At 34.2% G+C, this 22,330-nt stretch overlaps 2 protein-coding genes across 2 annotated transcripts; one reads left to right on the top strand and one right to left on the bottom strand.

The window, feature by feature from the left end:
* The first annotated feature begins 616 nt into the window (after nucleotides 1-616).
* Nucleotides 617-6,243, top strand: LOC128190543 (D-beta-hydroxybutyrate dehydrogenase, mitochondrial-like). Its single transcript, XM_052862631.1, has 7 exons — nucleotides 617-674; nucleotides 1,282-1,405; nucleotides 2,555-2,761; nucleotides 3,584-3,736; nucleotides 4,837-5,030; nucleotides 5,170-5,400; nucleotides 5,717-6,243. The coding sequence occupies exons 1-7, from the start codon at nucleotides 630-632 to the stop codon at nucleotides 5,831-5,833; spliced, it is 1,071 nt and encodes a 356-aa protein (XP_052718591.1). The 5' UTR covers nucleotides 617-629; the 3' UTR covers nucleotides 5,834-6,243.
* On the bottom strand, nucleotides 6,229-16,093 carry LOC128190537 (WD repeat-containing protein 48-like). The gene is made up of 18 exons (XM_052862619.1): nucleotides 15,972-16,093; nucleotides 15,717-15,857; nucleotides 15,287-15,362; nucleotides 14,529-14,611; nucleotides 14,279-14,408; nucleotides 13,699-13,901; nucleotides 13,162-13,386; nucleotides 12,575-12,649; nucleotides 11,945-12,035; nucleotides 10,942-11,039; nucleotides 10,319-10,426; nucleotides 10,016-10,118; nucleotides 9,695-9,766; nucleotides 9,469-9,535; nucleotides 8,689-8,815; nucleotides 8,495-8,574; nucleotides 7,858-8,041; nucleotides 6,229-7,514 (listed from the first exon to the last, which is right to left on the bottom strand). Exons 1-18 carry the CDS (start codon nucleotides 16,023-16,025, stop codon nucleotides 7,419-7,421), a joined length of 2,013 nt encoding a protein of 670 aa, XP_052718579.1. The 5' UTR covers nucleotides 16,026-16,093; the 3' UTR covers nucleotides 6,229-7,418.
* Between the last annotated feature and the right edge of the window lie 6,237 nt (nucleotides 16,094-22,330).

A 22,330-nucleotide genomic window follows, 5' to 3' on the forward strand; every position in this document is an offset into this window, starting at 1 on the left:
GGTAACAGTTGAAATTGACACCCCGAGAAAACCATTGTCAACCGACGCGAAGCGGAGGTTGACAATGGTTTTCGAGGGGTGTCAATTTCAACTGTTATCCTCCCAAACAGGCACTATTTATTTTGTTATACTGAATGTCTTTTTTAAAATTTTTAAGAAAATTTTACTGCTTTTATATAGGAATAACGTGAATTCTACAGCGAACCGTACGCGCATAATTTTCGCGCATGTAATATTTTTTAATGTTACCCGTTGCCAAGTGCGTTGCTAACGCTGAGGGTAATAGTAAATATTATTAACTGCGTCTTAACCAATCAGATTTCAGTATTTAACATGAAAGTATAACAATCATTATTACATACCTTCCAGACTATTGTTTATATATCATATTATAAATATGAAATATGATACACATGTTCAGTGACTTTAAAGTCCTAAGAAATATCCCCTTCGTGTAATGAAATTTAACATAAAATTCAAAATAATTTCTATCATAATAAAAGATAATGAAATAAAGGTGGTTTGTTAGAGAAATTACAAATGTTCATGCACAGCCCGTGCGCCCCCCCCCCCCCTTCCCTTTGGATCATGCGGATTTAGTACCAGTAGACGGGTATCCATTTTTACAGATGATGATTGTGGGCTTCCGTACACATTTTAAACAGCATTCAAGCGTAAGTTTTCCTTAAACTGTTAAAATTCGTAATCTCTTGAGTAAAGCTCGTTTCAGATGTTTGTTTTAAGAGAAGTTGAAAGAGAATTGTTTACATCAGAGATTGCTTGTCAATAATTCATCCATAATTTTACTATTTACTAACGGTATAAGAGCTGCGTATATAACGTTAACACTCTATCTCCACGACGTGAAATGATTCGTCGCATTTTAATTCCTCGTGTTAATTTGAATCAATTTCGTCATTTTTTCTTTACATTTGAAAACATTCATTCTTAAAAGCATAATGCAGATTATATGACACCGCATCAACGGTGTGAAAAGTTTGATTTTTTATAGCCAAAATATTTGGCAAGAAAAAAGTACGGAAACAAGTATGTGCTATAACAATATACGTGTAATTTAACCCGATAAAAAAAGTTATTAAAATTTTCGATCCTTAACAAATTACATGTTTTTCAGTGCAAATTTTCCTTGATTTTTGAGATTTTATTTTGCTGTAATTTTTAAAATGTATATTTAGTTTGAAAAAGTTTTTGATTTTGTTGACTGGCTTTCCCGGGAATCCTTCTTTAGTTTAGTTATTAGTCCGTTCCATTTTTTTCCAGATGTTTGTACAAATAGCCCTTGTAGTTTTTGTGGTAGTTGTTTACTACTTTGGCTTTGAATGGCGAGGTAAACATATGATCCACATACAAGGGCAAGGCGTGTTCGTTACCGGCTGTGATTCAGGTATGTCTTCAAGTCGGGTTTTTTTTTCGTTTATTGATCTATAATTAGTTAGGGAAAAATCTGCACAGTCAATGTTGATGATCGAAACTTTATTGCCGTAACACTTGCATTCATAGAAAAGTTTAATGAATATCAGTCGGAATTCGTCATTAAAATCTTAGTTGACATTTGATCCATGATGCTCTTGTTAGAAGAATTTTCCTTGAAGGTTAATATTGCAAAATTGACGTAGGTTAACTTTATTTCTGTAATACTCGCTTTCTTCATAGATTATTATACAAGTACAAACCGTCAAGGATAGAGTTTTACTGTCTTTTAAAAAAAATCTATTCTGGTATCTTCATTTTAAAAGACCATTAAAGAGAGCAAAACCACGTAAATTATCATTATTATTGAGCACTACGTTGCATTGAGTATACGGCCAATACTTCCATATATACATGGGAGAAACATTTAGCCAACCTCTATCGATTCGAACCTCATCTAATCTAATGGTGTAGGCAACGGAATCGGCCAATAGAGGCTTGCCGAATGAACTATTTGGAAATCTGACGTAGTGACGTATGTCCTTAGGGTCCGTGCACTTATTGTAGCATTAAACGATCAACGCTTAGCAAACTAAGCACCATATGACAACTAATGTAAGCATTGTTCATTACAGATACATGTATTATGTATTTGAAAACGTTACCACTTTATGAAATGAACATTTCTAAACAATTTGTTTGAAGGCAGTTTTTAAAAGTTCTAAGATTGTATTTCTACACTTTGATTGGTTAGATCGTGGTCCAGCTTTAAATCGGATTTCTTACCAAATACATTTTCTCCATAACGTCATGACGGTTTTCACACGGTACTTGCCATAATATATTAGAACATTTTTTCAAGTCATCAAACACATTTACACGTCAGACAATGACTCGTGACGCACGAAGATTGATAACATACTGTGGAACAATTTCCGTTTTCTTTGCTGGGCAGTTAATATATAGTTTCACCTAGTTTTTGTTCACTTTCGAAAATTGTTTGCAATTTTAGTTGTTTATCTTTTACTTAAGGCTTATTATCGGAGAATATTGCTATAGTACTTCATCTTATCAAAAGTACATTGATTATTGCAATGAAAAAAGCACTTTTTGCGGAATTCAGGTTTCGGTCATGAGGTGGTAAAACGGCTGGATAAGATCGGATTCACGGTGTTCGCGGGCTGTTTACATCCGGACGGTGAGGGGGCGAAAGCACTGCGGGATACCTGTTCGGAATACCTCCATATTGTCAAGCTTGACGTCACCAAAGCAGACGACATTGAGAAGGCGCGCGAATATGTGGAGAAAGTGCACCAGGAGACGGGTTGTGGTGAGATAAACTATTACTTGACCTAATTTCAGAGAGAAGTTGCATGTTTTTATAGTCTGTCCCAAGATATTTATGCTGCATATTTGAACGATTTTTAATTATAATACACATACCTGTGACTGAAGTGCAATTAAAATCGATGAAAGAGAAAATTCCCAAGATAACTTCATTCACACATTATCATTTTTCCCTCGTAAAAATTCACAGGAACGAAAACAGATTTCCTACGGAGATTTATAATGGGGAATGTTGACATCTTTTCCCCATTCGGAAGTACTCGGGACCCCTCGCGTAATTTTTCAACGTTATCATCCGGGCGTCTCCATCTCCTAGGCAATGGGAAAACCTCGTAGACTTTTTATTTTTAGCCGTGTACTGATACCCGACAAGCTAGAGGGGGCGTTTCAAAGGGGAAATCTTGGGATTTTTTCATACTATTGAATGAACATCGTCTGAACCAAGAGGTATTTATAAATATTGAATAATTTAAGAAAATATGCGGCAAAAATATCTTGGGACAGACTATAGTCGTAAACAACATGGCTGATTTAGCAGTTGTGAAACATTTTAAGGATGGCATCACTGTGCGTCGTCTGCGCTGTTTCTATCATTTGTTACCCAATGGTTTGTTATAAACATACATTGTATGTACAATTTTGAAATCAAGGATAACTAGAAAGACTTTCCAAATAATATGTAGCTTTCATTCATATAATATATATAATGTAATGCCTTATTTGCAAAAATACCTTGCCCTGGTATTGAGGGTAAAATGTCATATTTAGCAACAGTCTAGATGATAAGTTCGGACGTTTATTCCAGGACTATGGGGCGTGGTGAACAATGCTGGTATAGACCTGTACGGAGACGTTGAGTTTCTGACGCTGGATTTGTACCGACGTGTAGCAGACGTGAATCTCTTTGGAACCATCAGCGTCACTAAGACGTTTTTACCTTTGATAAGAAAATCAAAAGGTTCCCGATTATTTTTCTCTTGATTTTATTGAATTGATGATACTAGTAATTTATTTCGTTGAAGAGTTATACATGTATTTGTTTTAAAAGTATACAGATATGGGTCAAGTGATCAAATTGCTCCCCACCATACGTCATTTGCGGCATTGATATTGATATAAATTCATTTATTGGACGATACAAACTTGATTCGTAGTGTTATCACAAAGACATCCAAAAATGTAACAATCAAACATTTTATAAACCATATGGAAAACATTGTAAAATAAATGCTCTTTTTTTTTGGGGGGGGGGGGGGAGAAACGTTGAGAAGTCCAAACACTATTCATGATATATAATTAAAGTCAAATCATAGAAAAGTACCAAACTTAAGGTACATAGATTTAATTGCTCCTAATAATGTCGTAAATTTGTTTCTATTGAACGAAGAATAGACTAATGACTAGAAGCTTACATCTTTCCCTCAGGACAAGTTCGGCCATTACTATGTAGTGTAATGGAAGGAATGCTAACCTTCCTGCCGGAATGGTTCAATTACTCTGTATTTATGTAGGTGAACAGCCTTAAAATCGTTCTTCATCCCGTGTATGCTGACGAGGTTCTGTCAATAAACTCAGCCGTAACTATTAATTATCTGCTCTCTTTTTCTGTGTACTCTTCTGCTTCGCTTCTCTGAACTTTAAGGTTTAAACTTCAAAGACAGGGGCTTGAAATAAAACAAAGATTTAAGTGAAAGTCGCTGAGGTTGATATGTACGATTCCCCGTGGTGTGGAAGAGTTTTTCGTGAATTCTCATAAACATTTTCCAAGTTAATTTTGACATGCATTTAATTTTTTGAAGCTTAAATGACTTCTGCTGCTGTGATGTTAATTTTTTTTTTCAATCTGTGAGAAAGAAAGGGGGTACTAGTGGGGATGTGTTTTAAGTAATTATGATAGAAAACTGTAAACAATTAACGTTTATCAGTTTTAACTTCAGCGTTTCATATGTTAATTAAACTGATTCATATACATGTATGAATAAATATAAAATGAGAAATACAGAATGGTATTAAAAAGAGGGGGGACATTTCAGAAAAGCGTGAGTTCTTTTTTCACAGGACGAGTGATCAACGTAACCAGTGTCAAGGGAAGGATCTACTACCCCTGTATATCGGCGTATGGGGTGACCAAACATGGTATCGAAACCTTCTCGGACTGTCTCCGTGTGGAGATGGCGAGGTTTGGAGTGAAGGTATCCCTCGTGGAACCCGGGAACTTCAGTACCTGTACAGCTATTGTGAAAGGAGAAAACGTAAGATTGTCACAGTAAAATGGCGTCTCTCTCCATTTGTTTTACATGGATCCTCGCCACCTTTTGGGGAAATTATCAAATTCATATATGAATGACGTAAGGCAAGTCGCATTTTTATTATTTTAAATTCTGACTGCAGTACCAAAGACTCCTTAAGGCTAGAGATGCTATGTGGGAGGCAGCATCCCCGGAAGTTAAAGAGACTTATGGGAAGGAGTACTTCTTTGCACAATATGAGAGACTTTCCCACCTGACGTCATCGTACCCTAACTGTGATCCTGTATCGGATGCTATAGAAGACGCCCTGGCTAACGAGAACCCGGCCGCTAGGTACCTAGTGGCTGGTGGCTCTGGTCTCTATGACGACTGTGTAGGTTACTCATTTTTTAAAATAATAAATAATAATTTTATACATTTATTTAGTAAAATTGTCAATTGTCCGAGGGCATGCTAAAGTCAAAGGGGCTTGGCAAAGGGCATTGCATGATTTTTTTTTTTTTTGGGGGGGGGGGGGGGGTAAGATATTCAAAACCGTTCAGTACGAGCTGCAGTTCTAGCAATCAGCGTATGATTTTCCTATAGTAAATAAAGTAAGCCATGATTTGTCGCTCCTGGGTTGATATATTTTGTTGCATACCGCCGTATAGTAACAAATGAATTATTAAGATATATTTTCTAAATTTTAGATACTGGCGAGATTTATTAACGTTCTTCCAACTTGTGTCATGGACTACTTGTCAACCAACTGGATGACCAAAGGTCTACCAAAGATCAAAGCGCTAGACAAGACTACTACAAAGTGATCATGGTGATTGGTGATCCTCTCACAACAGATAACAGACGCAGCTATAAGCACTCAAAATGGGGGAAATATGAAAGATCTGATTTTTAAAACCAATGTCAATATAGATGTGACATCCTGGATTGATTAAAACACCCTTGAATTGGGGGTTGAAGTCATGTTCAAAAAGACACAGACAAGAAAAAATGCTGGCCAATTTCATGTCCATAAAAAAGTTAAAATATTATTTTGTGTGAAGTGCTTTGGGTGGAGCAGCTTGTTGAATAGAGGGATAGACCTCAAAAGTTTGGGTCTATTATTTAGTTCAGAGTCAACCAGAGTTTTGATCAATGTAACTCTAAAGGAATCATATTTGTTTTAAATTTCAATCATTACTGCATTAACGAAGCTAATAAAACTGGTTTAACTATCTTTTATTATTCAGATAACAATATCATGCCATTATCAGAACATGCAGTGTACATACATGTAAATATTCATTTTCTTCTGTTTAAATCTTACTGAAGTTCAATAATGAAAAATAGAATAACAAAGTCAAAGATGTAAAAATCTGCCCTGCTTATAGATGCAAGCAGATTCTATTTCAACACGTGTGATGTGTGATAACAAAGTAAAACTAGAGCTGTCTCCTGGAGACTTTAACCTTCAATAGGCTGTTCTATAAAGCAGAGGAAGTAACATCTGATGTAGACAAAGCACCACTGACCAAATGGTTTTGTATGGAGATCACAACACACCCTTTGATCAGATAAACCCTTAAATTCACAACGTCAAAATTTCAACTCTACCAAATGACCATGTTTAAATACCTTGCTAGTTTTGACAAGATAAATTTTACTGCATCTTTAGATATGGTAACCTAGGCTTGTATGGTACACAAAATGGTCCCCAAGGTCACAGCGTATCTTAAGGCAAGAGACAACATGTATACTTAGTACCATGGTTACTGGCACCTGACTATCATAAGGCCATGAACGCTTCTTAATTGACTTTATTCTGACCTTGAACTTTAACCACTAATCATTAATCAAAGTCATTCTTTTTTCAATAATAAATCCTTGCTGATTTTCTGAGTTGAAAAGTGATGATCTTGACCATGGATTTTGACAATTGTACATACAATCTTGTAACTTTCGACAAATGGTTAAAATTTACAACAGATATAGACTAATATCAGTATTTTAACCAACAATTTTAAAGTTACAAAACACACACTTTCACAGACAGGCCAACAAGAAAATGGACGTACATTCCTCGGTACCTCTCCAACTTGATGAGGGGTGTATGAATGATTGCTGTTACCAAAGGTGCAAATATGTCACCTTGCATGGCTTTCACAACCACATTAGGTCAGGCCGTTCCACATTTACAACAAAATTTGGTTCTGTGTGTCGAGACAAAACAACTTAAAACAGTGTCATTGAAAAAAATATTTAAAAAAAATTTTCTTCAAGTTTGCACATCTCCAAATGTGGTCCCTTGACCCTTGACACAGAGGTCATGAACGGGTGCAAAACCTTGGTACAGTGTCGCCCGACGTAGTGTTTGTAAAACTGGTAGGTCCATCTCCTATAACACTTATACAATCACCTGTTGAGTAGTCTGTAATGTAAAGTCAGGTCTCCACTTTGTTTCCAAATGAAATGTTTGACAGTTCTAAGGTCCATGTTTGCATCAAGAACCTGAAAATAACGATAAAAAAAATGAATTTGTGTTTAATTTTGCTCTTTGTTGTTTGCATCCAAAGATTTTAATAAATACCAGTTAGTTACCAGTTGCCCGTTTATCTCATTCTGAAGTTACTTAAAATATCATTTTAAAGTTATATGAAAACAATAGTAAAACATGTTTACAATAAACATGCTAAAAATAAATTCACACTCATAACAAAGTCGGTTTCATTACCCAAAGTCTAATTAATACACGAGACTTCATATAAAAATATATATTCGTATATAAAAAAAACATATAAAAAATATATATTCATATTTCAAAAACACTGATCTGCTTCAATATAATTTGTACCTGGTCGTTACAAAGAAGTTCCACTTTTTCCGCAGCAAGTTTACTGATGTCCTGAGCCTCTTTTTCGTGGTCGCCACTTTCACCTGACTGGTGCCCGTTTTCGACTCCCTGCCGTAAAACCTTCTCATACACATGTTCTATCACCTTCCTCACCTGTATCATATCACTGGCTGATAGACGGTCCCTGGAAGCAGAGGAGGGAATTTATCTATCACAAATTTGCTGTAAACTATTCCAACATTATGACTGTAAATTATATTATACCATAAATCATATTAAACCTATTCAAGGTAATAAAATTAAAGAGAGTATGATCTGACTGCAATAAGGCCATCCTTAAAAAAAAATGTTTGTTTGAGATTGCCACCCGGGGGTTTCCAGATCCAGGAGGGATGGAGGGATTTTTTTTTTAATTTTTCAAACTAATTAAAAATTGGTAAAAAAAAAATTAAAATCTCCCTATATAAAGAGTTCTTTATTTTTTGCTAATAAAATTTCATCAGCGGGTGGTATTTCAATGAGGCGGGAGGCAATTCCAAACAAACAATAATTTTATTTTAGCCTGAAGATTAACGCTCTTTACAATCTCTTTTAGGGTTAAGCTGACACTTTGCTTTAAGCTATGATGAACACTCACTTTGGTGCTGTTTTGATCCCACTATTTGGATATTGTAGAAGAAAGAATGCAATTTTGGTCACAGTTTGGGACATGTTTTTCTGAAATAAGCAGAACAAATTTAAGCCTTTTTCAAAGAAGTGACTTCTTACCCACTAATTAAATATTACAGTAGAAATTATAATTCACAGATTAAAATATTGAATAAAACTGACATGAGCAAGAACTTCAGCTGCCCAGGAAGGGACTTCTTCGTTGAGACATTTCTGTTGGGTCTCTTTGTCTGCATCCCTGCATAGGAAAGGATGGAAATGTGCTCGACCATGTCCGTCGTCACATGTACTGTCAAAGTAGTCACAAGTAAAGACAAAGGTTAATGAGAACAAAGTACCCCCAACAAAAATTCATTACCGTAACTACACTAGTACAAGTTTTGTTTTCCACCCATTTTATGATACTTTTAAATCAAACATAAAAGTAAGCTTTTGTCAGGGTGAGTCTTTTTTACTGTACATGTACATGTGCCTGTATTGTAAATGCTTGAATATCAAAAGTTTTCTTACTCAGTTAATGCATTTTTTTTTATCTTGATTGAAATTCAAGATGATTTACTTTTCTCATAAAATTCTCTCACTGCAAGCATCACAAGATTAAAACCATAATTATGTATGACATTCTGCATAACTAGTATCTGATACTGTCGTTTCATCAATATTCGTTGAATACCAATTTTCATGGATTTCGTTATTCAGTTGATCCACAAAATTAAGTGTTCATTGAAGTGCAATTTCTACTAACATTTTGTATTGATAGGGTCACTGGCCACGAATTTATGTATCCTTGTAACTGTGATTTTCACTTTATCCACAAATATTGATACCCTTGAATATGAATGAAACCACAGTACTCCATATGATGGACCATTCCTAGTGGTGTGTGGTAAGTGGTTGTGTTACACGGAACAGAGCACAGACATTGGCTAGACGAATACATACTTGATTAGAATGGGTGTGTGCTCCGGTACTGAAAACAGTAGAGGATCAGCCATCTCCCTCATCCCATCTGAAATAAACAACAATTCTCTTTTTCTTACCCCAATTCTTTCATTTCAAGTAAAATTAGGAATCTTACAAATTGAATTATGAGGCAGTTGGAGAAATATTTTAATTCAGGGATTAAATAATTCATTTATCCTTTACGAAACACATAGCATGTTTTTACCTTGGTTCTCGTACATGTGAGACTTTGGCCAGTGCTCAAACAGGGCTCGTAAAAGTTGTTGGCCTAGGTTTACTGAAATGTAAAAGGCACGTTGTCATTCATCTTTCATTATTTTACAGTTGTTCCCCTTAGATGGCAGAATGGATTTTTTTTTTTCGAGTTCATGGCAATATCATCTAACATATTAATTTTGGGTATTTATCTAAGATTTTTTGAAAAGACAAAACGAAAAAAAAAATATTAAACCACCACGGATTTATACGATAAAAAAATAATTCATATACATACTTTACTGATGAATTGAAATAATTGGTATCTTACTTTTGCAATCTTCCCACTCAGATGGTGGATTTATGCCAAGGTCTCTTATGGATGACACCCAGGCAGAAAAAACATCTGATTCATCTAAATGTATTGTTAATAACTGCAAAAAACAACGACCATGTCTTACATAGCAGTCAAAAGTGTGGTTTAAAAGAAATCTATCTTGCAGTTTCTTGTTTCTAAGTGTTTTGCCAGCATGGATTCTTTTAAACTCCACAATTTGAAATCCAAATTTTAAACACATTGTAATCCATTAAGTGGAACAACAGACAATATTTTAATAGAGATGAAGTTTATTACCCCTATTTTTAGATCTACTGTAAACCAATGAGGGACGTGGACCATCTTGAACCGTTTCTTTATCTCCTCTTCAAAGCTGACCTTTCCCAATTTCTCAATCAGCTGGGCCTGAAATTATTATCTTCGGTAAAAACACAAGTTTTTCAATAGAATCTATATCATATTATTTACATGTATTCTCTGCAAAATTAAACTTGGCAAGGATATTTGGATCTACCTTTTAAAAAGAAGGGCAAGGTACAAGATTATATCTACATGTACTGTACATGTAGACCGTGCCGGTATATGCTTTTTACACAATTGCAATATCAATGAATCTAAGATGTGCATATATGTACATGTATAAAGCTAAGAAATATTGTATTTATAATAATATATCATACTTTATTCTGTAATTTAACTGCTTGTACCTTAAATTTTTTTGTACATTTCTGCATTAAATTATCAATAAGTTCTAACTAAGTTTGAGTTGTATAAAAACATCCTTTTCAGAAAAAAGCTGGTAAAAAATCAAGACATGTACATGTACCAATACAATGACAGAGTCTCATGATTGGTTATCATAATTCGAATTTACCCAGCTCAGAGGATCTTTGACTGATATTTGTTGGTTATAGACTTACACTGAGGACGTTCCATAGTGCTACATTGTTCTCGGTGTCTTTGGTCAGGATGTGACATTTGTCATTTAATACATGGTACTGTCTGATGCTGGAACCACCTGCCAAATCAGAAACCATAGCAAAATTATAAAGTTTTCTGAAAAAAAGGAACATACTATTTACAAGGATATTTACCCCATATTTTATTTTCAGTCGATTTACCCAAATTGACAACAGGCAAATTTAGAACAAGTCTATTAATTGATAACTGCAAGTTTTTTCTCTTTCACTACAACTCTGTTAAGGGCAAATTTAACATGAGGCAAAATCTATCTTTGCAACTTATTATTAGGCAAAAATACCCCTGTAATACTGTGGTTTCATTAATTTTCAAGGGTATCAATTTTCATGGATAAAGTGAAAATCACAGTTTCGTGAATACATAAATTCGTGGCCAATGACCCTATCAATACAAAATGTTAATAGAAATTGCACTTCAATGAACACTTAATTTCGTGGATCAACCTTCATGTAATAACGAAATCCACGAAAATTGGTATTCAACGAATATTGATGAAACCACAGTACAGTACACTGGTAACATATACTTGTTTGATCTTTAACCTACATGTACAGGTACACATATTGTCTTTCAGTACTGTTGCTGCAGCACATACCTTAAAAGTTGATAACCTTACACATCTACCCAGTACATGCACTATACAGACCTTGAATACAGACTTTGTTTTTGTATGAGTACTGGACTGGTACATGTATTGCACCACAGTGGTGTTGGAAGCAAATTGAAAGTTTGGGGGGGGGGGCTAAACTTTTTAAAAATCTTGACAATTTGACAAGCAAAAAAAAAAGAAAAAAAGGAAAGGAATAAAAAAAAAAGGTTTTTGGTAATGGTTTTGTATAACTTTTAACTTTGCCAAAAAAAAAAAAAAAATGGGGGGGGGGGGGGGGGGGTGAGGACAAGCCACCCCCCCTTCCCTTCTGATTCCAATGCCTATGCACCCACCTTTGATTGTAGAGTTGGGCTGTGTATACACTGGTTTGATATTTTCATTGTCATATTCCCCTGACAGTCTTTTCTGTATATTCTTCAAGGACTACAAAATAAAAATCAAATTGCAAGTCAGATCATCAACAAAGTACTTCTGTTTAATCACTGAAGAAAATCAATAATACAACTTCCAATTCGGGCAATATTTTGCAAATTAAAACCAATTGTTGTAGGTTTCAATTTTATTTTTACTGATGATATACTGTTTAATAGACATTAATTTAACATACTTTGTGTAGCGATCTATTTGGAGTGGATCAAAGATCTAATTTTAATTAGATTGTTTTCAAAATGTGAAGAAAAGATCAACTTTGTTAACTTCTATGAGGAATAAATAATATTAAACATTGTCTTTACAATATTCCCTCTCTTGACCCCATGCTGAAGATGCATTTAATTATTATAAGAATGTTGCAATAAAAATTCCATTGAAAATCAATAATAAAATCAAAGATATAGCAAGTCATCTTTGTACCAAAGACTCTTAAGAATGTAGAAGAATGTTGCAATGAAACTTTAGTGCTCAAGCTATTTTATGTTAGCATTAATGAAAAGAACTAAAATTTGAAGTTCTTGTGAACAAACCCAGTTTTTGATGGTGGAGTCTGTAGTGGCCACCCACATGGAGTCATAGTCTGTGTCCCCTTTCACAAGTTCCAGCTAAAATAAATCAACCTTGCATTATTTTTTCTATGTACTGTAAATTACTCGTGTACATGTACATCACTTGGTATAAGTCTATTTCAAAGACAACATTAAGTGATATTCTGTTCAACCTAACATGAATCATCAAATATAGATATGGGTTTTCTACTACTAAAGACAAGCGTTGATAAAAAAATATATTTTAAGTCTAGTCAGGACTGAAAAAAATGCACCCTGGTACAATCTTTCAATATATTGCTTTTCTTTTTCTATTTACTGTAAATTACTCGTACAAATGTACAAGGTAGAATCTATTTTAATGCCAATGTAAAATGATATCGATTCAAAATAACATGAAATACATTTGGATCATATTTAGATATGGGATTTCTATCACTGAAGGCAATCATCACTAAAATTTTTTTTATCAAAAGTCAATACTGAAAAAAAAAACCCTGGCCCAATCTTTCATTAAATTACAACCCTCCATTTAATATAGTGTCAACAAAGAAATACCAGATGTGTACCTTCAATATGGGTGATTTTTCCTCACATATAAGAGTTCTGTAGTCGGGATTCAGTAGGTCTGTGGCCCAGACCCTCCTGTCTCGCCCCCCTGAGTAGACCGTGGTAAAAGATTCATTGGCCTGTAACGCCCACACACTGTCATCATGGACACGGTACGTGGCCACACACCTCTGCTGTCCCAGGGACCACAGGCGTATTGTTCCGTCAGAACTACCAGACAAACACTGGAACAAAAAAGTCATGCTCAGGACTCGGAGATTGCTTGAAAAAATTGTAGATTAATTAACAACTAGTTTTAATCTTTTTGGAAACTACTGAATTATTACTATAATTCAGAAACGTGGAACATTCATTCTTATAAGCTTATAGTAAAATCAAATTCAAATAAACTGCAAAAAATCAGATAAAAAACTCATAAATTAAAATTTGAAATTATCAAGCTGGCTTTTTTAATCTGGAAATGAACAGAATTTCCTAAGCATACTTATTTCGTGGATATTTTTCACATGATGGAAAGTACATGAACACAGTAATACCTGTGTTCCATCCCTATTCAACACTAGAGCCCTGACATTATCAGTGTGTCCTTTCAGCCGCATTATATCCTGGGGACCCCTTGTATCCATTACTCCCACCGAGTACACCCCCACTGCTTTCTCAGTGGATCCACAGGCTAGAATCGTCCCAGGGGGATTGATGGCTAAACTGTAGATAGAAGACTTCTCATGGACTTTGGACTCTGTAATTATTCAGAGGTTAATTAAAATATGTTATGTTTCAATAATTTTGATGATGAAAGAATGTTCCAGTTTTTGATAGCCAGATGGATTTTCTTAATTGATTGACCAACACTTATTATTTTCATTACGGTAATCCTTTACCTATCCTTTATATAAATTTTGTTAACATTCAGAGCTATCGAAATTGTTCAAATCATAACGAAACTGTGGGCAAAATTTTTCCCTGTATTGAATAAATTATATTTATTGTATCATGAAACACACTGAATTATATCTTTGTTTTAAACATTACCAATATATGTTCCAGTAGATGTTACAAATCTTACAAGTAATGGTAGTGTGTTTGAGAACTCTACTTTCCCATCAGAGTTTTTACCTTTGACATTGTTATTGGTGGAGGTAAGGGCTGCCAATTCTTCCACATCCCACAAATATATCGTCTTGTCTAAGCCTGCAGATGCTACCACCTCAACGTCCTTGGCATATGCTAGACATTTAACATAATCCTGCAAAAAGCGTCTTGCTATTACAAAATATCTTCATACATGCAGCATTCTTAAACAAATCTGATCAATTATTATATACATGTGTACCAGCATGTGTGGGATTCAATGTGGATTTCTTACCCTGTGGGGACGTAATGTAGCCATACATGTTCCTTCATGAGCATTCCAGACTTTAATTGTACTGTCGCTAGAAGCAGATAACACTGTAAAACAAAAATAAAACTTTTACATGTAGCTAGAAGAATAAAACACTGACAATCTTCAATACCGTAAACATTTTCAACATGAATAAAATCAATACAAATTACAATATTTACAGTGAGATCTTCATTCCATTTTACATAAAGTGTTGTACTTGTGCTTTTTTTTTATCACTCCATTGTGCTTTTAAGTGTGATTACTTTGGTGTTTGTACATGTTGTATGAATATTAATTTAAGCATCATTAAATAGACTAATCAGTACATGTATAGGTAATACACTGTACTCGCATGGAAGATACCGCATCTGAATTGTATTTGATTGCTTTTATTCCAGTATGGAAAATCTTATGAGATGACATGTCAAAAATTTCTCTACATATTTTTCAATGACCTTAAACCATACAGAAAAATACCACATCAATTAAATATCATTTGTTCATTACTTACTCAAAAGATAAAGTAATAATTCTGAATTCTTTGAAATTACATTTAAAAAAAAAAATAGATGAAGTGCCAATATCTTATTAAAGCTTATATGCACAAAGTAAACACTGTAGGCTCCATGTAGTGTAGGTATTACAAAGTTGACTGGATTATCAAGCTAACTGAAATAAACCTTTCTCCAAGAACAACATCCAAACGTGCTTACAATGAAAAAGTTTGACAGTAAACTTACTTATTCTTCCTCGACAACATAGTACTATATCATTGACCCAGTCAATATGGTGCTCCATTGATTTCTGATACGGATCCTACAAAGAGAACAAAGTAATAAACTAAAGATCATGGACCCCAGTTAATGTATTTACTACTATCTTCGTCATAATAACGTAACATTCATAAATTTTATCATTTACAATCAAGCACTGTCAAATGTCACAGAAGGATTTTCATATAAACTTAATTCATAGCTAGGTCAAATATTTCATACGTGAATGTCTTTGACTGTTTGAGCTTGCATAGGACAATAAGATCAATTCAATTAACTGGCATTTCAATAACTGAAAAAGCACCCTTTTTTCAGTGCTCCGTATGTTTAAATCGACCTCACTGTTACTCAGTTACTGTTATCACCAAGTAAAATGAAATGTAATTCACCAACTAACCTTTTTTGTACGGGTATCCCATATTCGTATAATGGAATCTCTTCCAGCCGAATAGAGCCTTTTCAAATCTGGATCATGTTGAATAGCATTAACTCCTGATCGATTGTATTTTTCAACTTCATCTCTTATGATAAACGAAATCTGCAAATATTTAGAGGAAATTCGAGATCCTTGAAAACTCTAATACAGGTGTGAATTGGAATGAAAGAGCAATATTGCATATGTTGTGAAACTAGATTATACGTTGTATTTTACCTGAACCTTTTTCTTCCCTTGTCCAACAGAGCCCCTGCCGAGAGAAGACATCATACATGATAATTTACAATATTTGGGAATTGTTTTCGGGCTCGGTTTTTGGTCTTGCAGGGTATAGAGTAACTCGTTCTATGAACATTTCGAGTTCTTCCATGAAAGTGCCTCAATAAAAAAGTCAATTAAGACTTCCGTAAATTATTTGATGTAAATATTAGAGCATCTGTTTTGAAATATAATGTAAGGTTAATATACAATATGAAATTTTCGTATATTTTGGCAGTTATTTTCTGACATTCACATTAATTGAAAAATTCCCGTAAAAAAGGCCTCGGACCCCACCTCCCTTTCCCCCAGAAAATTTTCTGGAATCTGCACACATGTTGATAACTAATTCCACGAGGACATGTTTTACGAATTACAATGGTTTTGCTAAAAAACTTAAATTATTAGACACCCTCTTAGCTTTAAATCTCTAGACTGATCCGCACAATCAAAGAGCCTCGGAAAGAGATTAATATAAGCCCTACAGACTGTTTTCGAATGCGAGCGAAAGTTGATTTGTAGTTTTTATCTATAGGTTTTAAAAAAAAATCTACAATTCTTGATTTTTATAGTTTTTTTTTCAAAAATATATTATAAAGCTTTTTCGCCGTATTTGATATGTATTTACTAATAATCAAATTGTATTGTGCATAAATCGATACCAAATTTTTTACTCCAAATTCTCCTGTTCGTAGCCGAAACGATGTTTTTACTAAAAAAAAAATCACAAATGATTTTATTCGGCCTCATATTTGTACAATAATTTTTCAAAATTGATTCTTTATCGACCCAACAAATATAATGCACTGGTGTGTTGAGCCACCTTAAATTAAGTTGCAATTACATATAATGATTATTTTAGGCACAATAGGCTTCCATATTGCGAGTACTTCCTTTAAAATATACTTTAAAATTAAAAAATTTACAATACACAGCTGAATTTTTCTTCCTCTATCTTTAAGTCTTACGTATTTTGTTTTACTCACTTAGGCCTACATGTCAAACAGCGTAGAGCCAAAGGTCAGTGCAAGTCAAACGGTCGAAACCTGTTAAGACTATTTCTATTTTTTTTCCTGTAAAAGAATTTTAGAAATGCAAAGTTATGGTCAAATATAATCTTGAAATTTTAAAACGATGCATGATTAACATATTTTAATTGATATACAAATGTATCTTCATCCATAATTCTAACATCCTGAGGTGCCCCATACCGCTTTATATAATCAAAGTACTGAAGTACTGACGGGAGTTGATTTTATTGATTATTATTCATTTTAAAATGAAAAATATGTAATTTTGCATGACAAGCACTTTCTTAGCTATGTTTGAATAACTACACACACTTTCTACATGAATTATCGGGATTTTCCTACAAGATTTCCGAGCTATAGACGGAAAACCCGATATGAATCATGTTGTGTAATATTAAAAGATAGAAGTAACCCAGCCAGTATTGAACTCTGGCGTAGGAATATACGTATACGACTACAAAAATACTGAAATTGTTTGTACTATCTAAAATCTGACTACCTGTATTTTCAAGGTATTTATAAATAGGCCTCTTTGAAAACAATGCTTCTGGATACATTGCATCGGATTTATCGATTATTTTAAAATATTTTAAAATTACCGAGTTTTGTCAGTGGTGATGATTTGTGCTTAGGTCTAAACACTGTTACACTACCGGTTTGCCAGAGTAACTACATAAGAGAAATACCCCCCCCCCCCCTCAAAAAAAAAAAAAAAAAAATTCAAAAATACACGTCAACATGGTCAGAAAGTCTCCGATTGCATAGACAACATCGAGAAATTTTAACTGTTTATCAAAATTGAAATATTCAAGAATTTGAAAATAAATCTAAATAATAGGGGAACCAAATGATTCAAGTTAAAATGACATAAACAAATTAATTATTCACCTGCACGTGACCTAGGATGTCAACATTACATTTGATTTTCTCTACATTGGAATAAAAATAGATCGTCCAATAAAAAAAATCACGTTTTTCAATTTGATCGGCTATGGCTTCAAACTAAAATATTCAATTTGATATGTCTGTCAATTCATCGCTGAATCATTTAATAAAACAAGTTTAAAATGAAAGATTTCTAAACTTATCTATATTCACCGAGCCGGAGACAAGGAGAATACTTGACTTCGAGGGTAGCTAAATCATCGTATTGACCTCAAATACAGCAATAATTGTATATGATTTGTCTATCAAAGAGAACTCGTTTTAAAAACTTTATCCAGCTCAAAAACCTTAACCTCATCCAGCATCCGAAACCTATGGCTCAGATTGAGCATGTCAAGTGCACAAGTATCATAAGATACACAATCCATGCAAGTTTGGTAAAGTTAGGACCAGTAATAAATAAGATATAATCATCGGAGGGCACCTGCTCCAAAAACTTTAACCAGCTCAAAAACCTTAATCTTCTCCAGCATCCGAAACCTAAGGCTCAGCCTGTCAAGTGTATACGTATCATAAGACGTATCATCCATGCAAATTTGGTGAAGATAGGACCAGTAGACTTTGAAATGGTTATCAAAATGCACCTACTCCAAAAACATTAACCTTCTCCATCATCTGGAATTCATGGCCCAGATTCAGCATTCAAATTCTTTAAGTTCACGAGTAGGTCCTGACTCACCATCCATGTAATTTTGGTGAATGTATAGGACTAGTAATATCTTGGATAGTCATACAGAACCTGCTCCAAAAACTTTAACCAGGTCCGGACGTCGACGCCAGTGGTACTATTGCATAACGCGGTTCTTCGACTTCGTCTAGGTGAGCTAAAATTGGGGGGGGGGGGGGGGATTGCATAAGCAATCTTTATAACACCATCGAATTAAGCAGTGTAGTTTACAGTACAAGGGGGTAAAATTTATAAGTAACTGAACTGCCATGTTGTAAATTTTGAATTTACCGGGTGGCAGTAAATACAAAATTTACAACATAAATTTTGTATTTACTGCCACCCGGTAAATTCAAAATTTACAGCACGACATAACAAAAACATGTTTTCATCTTCATTCATAATAAACGAAAATTAAAGCGTATATATATAGCTTTATAATTAATACTATGTAAATGACGTCATAACAAATTATCAGGTATTTTACAAAATATTACGCACTTTCATAAACCAGTATCGAGAAGTCAATAAAATGAACTTTGTGTTTACATATGTGTAGTAATATCATATATTCAAAGTCCAGATAACTCATACCTGTAGCATAGGGGATGGGTTTTGGTAAGAATAGAATTTGACGTACATGTACAAGCAGATCTGTAGATCTGTTTATTCGAAGTTGTTCATACCTTTTTTTAAAACATAGGGGAAACAAACGTTGTGTGTGTGTATATATATATATATATATATATATATATATATATATATATATATATATATATATATATATATATATATATATATATATATATATATATATATATATATATATATATATATATATATATATATATATATATATATATATATATATATATATATATATATATATATATATATATATATATATATATATATATATATATATATAAAACAACACATGAATAAAATAATTGAAACGTTCAAATTTTATTCTCATGATAAAAATATAACTTTGCGTATCAAAACAGCAACCCAAAATATGAAACACCGCTAAAAATCTGCAATGCTTGCTACCTTCAAACCCATATAAATCACCAAAGAAAGCATTTATGTAAAATGTACGTATAGAGGTTTAAGTTATAACTGCCTTCTCTGTTTTCTGCGGTTTTTTTTTTGTTAAAAAGAAAATGTCAGTGGCGGATTAAAGGGATGGGGGCGCATCCGGCACGCCCTCCCTCTAAAGTTAAATCGTACTCCTTCTGGCAAATAAATGTACAAATTGCGAGTCTTAATTATCAACTTTTTGGAAACTCATGAGATTACTCTACGTTAGACTAATTTTAACTCCGGGAGTAGTATAAAGAAAACTCGTGGGTTTAATGGATGGTGTAGCTTACATAGAACCATTTTAACAAGACCTTGGACTTTCGGTTCAACGGACACTGCAGCTACACTGTATCTATTTCTTGCATCAAAACAAGTTAAAAATGACGCGGTTTCAAGCGAAATGTGCACCGATTGCGTAGTATTAGCTCAAAAGCCAGACAAATCTTGTTGATTTCAAAGAGCAATGGCTGAGTGGCAAGCAATGAAATAGACAGGCCTACGTCACACTGCTGTTTGACACAACTACCCAAAGTCCAAGCTCTTGTTAAATTGGTGATTCAAATGGTTCTAAAAAGCCCATTTCTAGTTACGCTCTCCTGGGGTTCATATATAGCTTGTGTGATACAAGCTTGCGTCATTTCTTTTCTTAAACTTCATTTACATCGTCCCTTTGAAATAGATTTTTTAAACTGATTAATTTACAGCTATTCGTAAGAAAAAAATAAATGGAAAAGTTTCTTATATTTATTCAATGCAGACGGTTATGATGGGATTTCTGCAGGGCTGCGTTCAAGATCGTAGCTACTACGTAGTTGAACGGTAGGCTAACCTAGCCACTACGTAGATATTCGTAGCCTGAATAATTTACGGTAAGCATCAAATTCAAGAAGGCCACCTTAGTTACATGTACCATTTTGTGACAAACATAAAATCTTTTTACTTATTGTTCATCCTTTAAGTTAAATTGAATATTAATATGTATATTTCCGCGTGAAATAATTATTAACCTATTATTATCCTAAGTCTCCAAACCTTTCAAAATTGTTAAGTATTTTAAGTATACTCTCGAGAAGAAATATTACGCAAGTCTAAATTTGAAGCCTTCATTTTTACCCTGCAAAATATATAGAATCCAGGAGCCCCCAGAACCCCTTCCTAAAACTGGCCCTCACTCTAACTTCCAATCCTGGATCCACGTTTGAACTTCAGTGGGACTGTTTATCCATGTCACTTAAGTCAGTTAACCATATATACATCAGGCACGTAGCATGGTTTTTGAAAGATTGGGGGGGGGGGGCAGACTCATCCAAAAAATCTTGACAAGCAAAAGAAGAAAAAAAAGGAAATTAGGACTTTCCCAAAATCTTCCAAATCCTAATCCCGGGGGGGGGGGGGGGGGGGGGGGGCTGGCGTAGTATATAACTTCAATTTCAATCCTAAGTTCCTTATTTTTCTATTAATTTTGTACATGCCCAAAAAAAAAATTTTTTTGGGGGGGGGGGGGGGCAACTCCATGATAATTCAATTTTTTATATGTAAATTTTAAAAATTTAGTTCCTGCGAGAAAAACTGGGGGGGGGGGGGGGTTGCCCCCGATGCCACGTGCCTGTACATTGTACAGCAGATAACGGAGATCCAATTGATACAGCGGTCCCACTTTCATTCCCACCCCATTCTTTCTTTGCGTGTGAAATATCAGACTTTTGGTTTCGACACCCGGCCATAAGTACCAGGAAAATTGACATACATTATGTTTAAAGTTTTTAAAATTTTATTATCCAATTTTTTAATGTTTACAATGGTTTACTTGAGTATTTCAAATGGTTAATCAAATTTTAATGCCATTTGTTTAGTTTCAAGCGAGATCTACCGCCCACAGTTATTAATTTGGTTACAATGTAAACATGGAAACGAAGATTGATGTACGTCAGAGAATCTTACTAAACATCGTCGGTAACCCACGGTTGATTACGCGTCGTTCCTCTCTACATCTGATGTAGAGAGGAACGACGCGTAATCAACCGTGGGTTACCGACGATGCTTACTAAATAACGTTAGTTCAATAATCGCCTGTTCAAGACCCATAATCCGCTTTGTGTGTGGTATGTACGATTAATATATATTACAAAAACGTGCTTGACGTGTATCAGGAATGTATTTGTATAATTATACTGTATTTATTCAGACATCATCAAGTTTTCGCGAGTCTCCCCATCCCGGTTGTACACGGTGGAATAACCTACCGAGCAAAGAAAAAATAAATATGTATAAATACGATATAACTATAATACAATATGCAATACCGGACGTTTTTAAGTCAAAAATTGCTTTAATACTTTGAATTCTTTTTTTAAAGCATAAATCTTCGCAAATTGTTAAAACAAAAATTACTCCTTCCCCACCACTACAAAAAACCCCAACAAAACAAGAGGCCCATAGGCCTCATCACTCACCTGAACAATAATTGCTAGCGCTCTCGGGGGATTCTGGGAATACTTTACTACTGTAGATAAACTGTACCATTTAAATTTCGTTTTATCATATTCATATGAAGTTTTGTGTTTTAGTTGCAAAAGTCAAAAAGTAAC

Source organism: Crassostrea angulata, chromosome 1 (genome assembly GCF_025612915.1).
Source record: "Crassostrea angulata isolate pt1a10 chromosome 1, ASM2561291v2, whole genome shotgun sequence".
In the NCBI taxonomy this organism is placed as follows: Eukaryota; Metazoa; Mollusca; class Bivalvia; order Ostreida; family Ostreidae; genus Magallana; species Magallana angulata.

Bases quoted from the DNA above. Each gene is read 5' to 3' on its own strand.
- LOC128190543 (XM_052862631.1), top strand. From the start codon at position 630: ATGATGATTGTGGGCTTCCGTACACATTTTAAACAGCATTCAAGC. The intron at 2,762-3,583 runs GTGAGATAAACT...CGTTTATTCCAG, and splicing joins GCACCAGGAGACGGGTTGTG to GACTATGGGGCGTGGTGAAC. The intron at 3,737-4,836 runs GTTCCCGATTAT...CTTTTTTCACAG, and splicing joins TTTGATAAGAAAATCAAAAG to GACGAGTGATCAACGTAACC.
- LOC128190537 (XM_052862619.1), bottom strand. From the start codon at position 16,025: ATGATGTCTTCTCTCGGCAGGGGCTCTGTTGGACAAGGGAAGAAAAAG. The intron at 8,575-8,688 runs GTCAGTTTTATT...TGCTTATTTCAG, and splicing joins CAGCTGAAGTTCTTGCTCAT to AAAAACATGTCCCAAACTGT. The intron at 7,515-7,857 runs GTACAAATTATA...CGTTATTTTCAG, and splicing joins AACTTCTTTGTAACGACCAG to GTTCTTGATGCAAACATGGA.